We start from the raw sequence: 4,385 nt of genomic DNA, 5'->3' as shown, positions 1-4,385 counted from the left end.
TTTGTGGACGCACATAAGCTTCATCAAAAATCGACCACTGAATATATACCGGCATGACTAATTCATATGCATGTTTACATGCAGTGAAATGGTGATGAGCCCATAAGGAAAACTACTCAAGTGAAACTACAGAAGCAATAAAATCAAAACAAAAAAAATGTATTTATATTTTTTTTAAAAGCTCTAAAAACCCACCACAGTATCACCAAACAGAGAGGAGAGGAAAGCCTCAGGGATGTGACTGTATTCTATTATTTAGTGCATCTCAGTGCAAAACCCAGAAACTTGTTTCAAATACTGATGTGAAGATATTTCCAGACTGCTGAATTTTTTAACCAATAGCCCATATTGCATTTCTGTTCTGAACTGCTAACCAGAGTGGGAAACTTGTCAGCAAGGTGGGCATAAAAAAAAGAGTTGCATCCTGAGAAACAAATAAATGGTATGAAATAGTTTCATCAGCAAGAGGAGCATTGATCTGTTGAAATATCTTCTGAGGGCAGAAAGTGCATGAAATCTGAATTGAGATTTAAAAACAAGCATCTATCCACGCTCTATAAATATTGCGTTATCCAATTCAGTGGCAGGGGGAGCCGGCCCCTGCCAATGCCAATGAATTGCATAACGTAGTATATAGAGGATGGATGGATGCTTGTTTTTAAATCTCAAAGTCAGAGGCAAGAGCTGGGGGAGCCGGAGCTGACTATAGAGCAAAGCTTATTACATCCTCCAGGTCACTTGTCCATCACAGGGGCAAACATGCATTTTCAATTCAAATCAATCCAACATTATTTGTATAGCACCAAATACAACGCAGTCATTTCTAGGTTTTACAGAGAGAAACCCAACAAATCCACATGAGAGTGATAGTGGCCAACTGACCTCAAATGTATGTTTCTGGAGTGTGAGATGCAGTCAGAGTGAACCAACACACACAGGATGGAAACACATGAGCCCCACCACCCACTCACTCATGCATGTTTTCTCTCAGGACAAGTAGCAATTCATGGTTGAGTGCAGTTTTAACAACATAAGACATTCTGGTTCATAGATGTTGAGATCCATAGGCATTTAAAAAAACAACTGTATTTGAGCTTGTAAAAGGCTTTTAATTTAAAATCAGGTAGAATTTTATATATACAGACTACAAGTGTTATTGCACCAGAGCTTATTTATAAGTACTGTTCCTCATAGTCAAATTCAGTATTCAAATTCATAGTTGTTGTTTTTTTTGATCTTAATAATTCTAATTAACTTCCATATTGAGAAAAGATTTCTCCTTACTCCCAGACTTTTCTTTGGTCCTGTGAGATGTTTTATTTCTGTTTTCCTCATTTGAAGGGGTTCATTGTTGTGTGTGTACATTTACCCATTTCCTTAAGATTGCTGGTTTTTTTTATGGATTACAGTTTGAAACAACATTCCAAGACAAAACACGCACAGTGTTTTTTTTTTTAAGAGATTCACTCCTGTTTTGTAAAACTGAGTTGAACTTATGGTTCGGCCCGTTCGAAAGCTAATTGACCAGACTGCGGCTGTGCGCCGTCCATAGCTATGAGTGTGTTCTATGATGTCTGTATTAGGCTCCCGCACAGTGACACTAGTCTGCATGGACAGGATGTTAGAGTATTGATCATCTGTCCATCAGGATCTTGTTTCTGCCCACAAGTGGCCTAAAAGCTGCTGCATATTCATTACTGTAATGTAAAAATAGTGTTTGTGTTCACCAGTAAAAACAAACAACAACAAAAACATTCATTCATTAAGGACAAGGCAGCAATTCGATAAAATAAAATAATTTATTATTTTCGAACCATAAGGCAAACTGTTGTTACAATTCATGTGTGTGTCACACACACTGCACACTTCTTCTATCAATATAATGTCACTAAAACTACAGTACTTCTAAGAACACTTTACTACATCCACTAACCACTAGATCTACCAGCTAAAGTAAGACTAAAGCATATCATAAAAACATCAGTACATTAACATACAATACCTTTACACTTGTAGCACCATTCATCGTTTTATACGACAGACGCAAAGAATAATTTAAATCAATGCGGGCTACTTCATACTTCACAGGCTTGCGTTTCCATGTGCCTCTCTCTCAAAGCCTGGAAGAGGCCTTTTCATGCTGGACCACTGAAGAGTGGTCGAATGTGCAATGATTTGTGCCAAAAACAATTCTCCATCTAGCATCATAACATGGGCCAAACCCATCTTTTTTGTATTTCTGCTCCTTGTCTGGATTTAGGGGAGAAGCTGCACTGTTCTATAACAAAAGAATAGAAGAGAAAACAGTCCACATGTGGATAAAAAGAGGAGTCTTCAGCTTAGAAAGGAACCGGTCCATAGTAGGCAATGTATGCAGCAACGATGCCTTGAGTCTCGGCCATCTCATCGCAGGCGTGGTTCAGCTCACACACCTCTCTCAGGCTTGATGGAAGAGAAAAAAACAAGGTGGAATGCCATATCACATCTGAAGGGGTGCGTTTAACTGGCATGTACAATAGAATAAATGCTTGACTTTTCAAGAAACACTTTGTTAAACTGAGGCTCAATCATGGTCATTAATTACAGAATAGAATAGTAGACTTTATCGTAGCAGTTGAATCTGAACAAAGCCAAACCAATAGTGAATAAATCGAGCATAATGTTTGAGTTAGTGAGTCTTTTTTTTTTTTTTTTTTTTTTACAGTTAAATTAAATAAAGTACCTTTCCAGCTGCAGAGGGGAGAGGCTGTCAGCTGGGGCAGCTCTTCTTCTCCTCAGAAGAACAGCAGCCAGGTCTCTCTTCATAACAACTTGAGTGGCTGAAAGAAAGAATATCATATCATCAGATATTTGGGGGTTTTCTTGATTCATACAGACATGATCAATCTACAAATAGTGTCTTTTGAAAAAGCTGCAAATACATACCCTCCTCACTGGCTGACTCTGATGAAGATGAGGAGGATGAAGAAGAAGAAGAAGAAGAAGAAGAAGAATCGGAACCAGCAGAGTCAGAGGCAGAAGAGTCAGATTCAGAGGAAGAGGACTCGGAGGAAGCGGATTCAGAAGACTCGGAAGACTCTGAGGATTCAGAGGAGGACGACGAGTCCGAGCTTGAGTTCGAATCGGATGCTGAGGAGTCTGAGGAAGAGTCGGATGCAGACGATGACGCTGAGTCGGACTCAGAGGAGGAAGAGGAGGATGAAGCAGAGGATGAGGCGGATGAATCGGCTGCAGGGTCTGCGGGGTCTGCGGGGTCTGCGGGGTCTGCGGGGTCTGCGGGGTCTGCAGGGTCTGCAGGGTCTGCAGGGTCTGCAGTGTATGCAGTGTCTGTCGGGTCAGCAGGGGCAGCGTCTGCTTCTGGGTCCACAATGACCTCAGGTTCCACAGCTGATAAACACAGACAAGAACATTCATTGAACAAACTGCAGAAGTTCCCTCAAACATTGTGGTTAATATTATTGAGGACCAGAGCAAGAATGAGAGCCGTGTGACCTCACCTCCCATGGACCAGCACACTGACAGAAGAGCACAGATGGAGAGGAGCGCCAGAGTCTTCATGATGCCTCGTAGTTGATGCTTTCGGTGAGTAGGATTTCTTTGCTGCTTACTTCTGTCTTTCCTTCAACAGCCTGTTCTGAATCTCCCATCCAACTTGAGGTCAATATATACTGTAGTCCACCTCTTATGTCAGACCAGACCCACATCATGAGGGACGTTCTGATTGGCTGGGGACTCAAATGTCAGTGTTTCCGCTTTCACTTGTCATGAAAGCTCCCACAAACACCCACGGAACCCCTGGCAGCGAGTCCAGAAACCCAGTCACCCGCACACAGACGTACACAGCTGCAAAAAAAAAAATGTCTGGCATTTTGACTGTACATGTAGTGTCTTGTATGGAATGCATACAAATACAGTATGAGATGGTGACTAGTGTGTTATATCAGGGGATTCCCATTCCTACATATGCATTCACAATAATTTTCTACTTAAAAAAAATATATATTGAACCTGTTGACAACTGTCAAATTGAATTACTGCAGCTACCACTTAAAATAGTTTCCATATCCAGCTTTTGGCCAAACTGAGCAGATTTTTGTTACAGTATAGTAATGCCATCATTTCTCTGCCAATCATTTTCTGAGGTCAAACCGATCTTTTTTTTTTTACTTGTCTTGTTTACCACTCCTGTACATCCCCTTCAAATTCCTTTCAATCCTCACCCTTCATCACCGATGTATAAATAATACAACCAACCCCCGACAGACCGAACTGCTGGTGTTGCAAGATTTCTATAAAGTACTTTTTAAAATATAATTAGATTTTAATCAGGGAGACCCATAGCAGGGCTCTCTCTTTAACATCTCAGCTGCCAGTTTTGCCATCGC

The 4,385-nt window shown here is 40.9% G+C and overlaps 1 protein-coding gene across 1 annotated transcript; it reads right to left on the bottom strand.

Annotated features, from left to right (window-relative positions):
- Positions 1 to 1,780: 1,780 nt before the first annotated feature.
- bglapl (bone gamma-carboxyglutamate (gla) protein, like) lies at positions 1,781 to 3,654 on the bottom strand. Its single transcript, XM_080462779.1, has 4 exons — positions 3,498 to 3,654; positions 2,926 to 3,387; positions 2,723 to 2,819; positions 1,781 to 2,442 (listed from the first exon to the last, which is right to left on the bottom strand). The coding sequence occupies exons 1-4, from the start codon at positions 3,556 to 3,558 to the stop codon at positions 2,340 to 2,342; spliced, it is 723 nt and encodes a 240-aa protein (XP_080318905.1). The 5' UTR covers positions 3,559 to 3,654; the 3' UTR covers positions 1,781 to 2,339.
- Positions 3,655 to 4,385: the final 731 nt, after the last annotated feature.

This window comes from Lipophrys pholis (genome assembly GCF_963383615.2).
Source record: "Lipophrys pholis genome assembly, chromosome: 5".
In the NCBI taxonomy this organism is placed as follows: domain Eukaryota; kingdom Metazoa; phylum Chordata; class Actinopteri; order Blenniiformes; family Blenniidae; genus Lipophrys; species Lipophrys pholis.
This window is presented reverse-complemented; position numbering and strand designations above follow the sequence as displayed.

Coding starts and splice junctions, on each gene's coding strand:
- bglapl (XM_080462779.1), bottom strand. CDS start 3,558: ATGAAGACTCTGGCGCTCCTCTCCATCTGTGCTCTTCTGTCAGTGTGC. Junction 3,388..3,497: donor AGTGTGCTGGTCCATGGGAG/GTGAGGTCACAC, acceptor TGTGTTTATCAG/CTGTGGAACCTGAGGTCATT. Junction 2,820..2,925: donor AGAGTCAGCCAGTGAGGAGG/GTATGTATTTGC, acceptor TCTTTCTTTCAG/CCACTCAAGTTGTTATGAAG.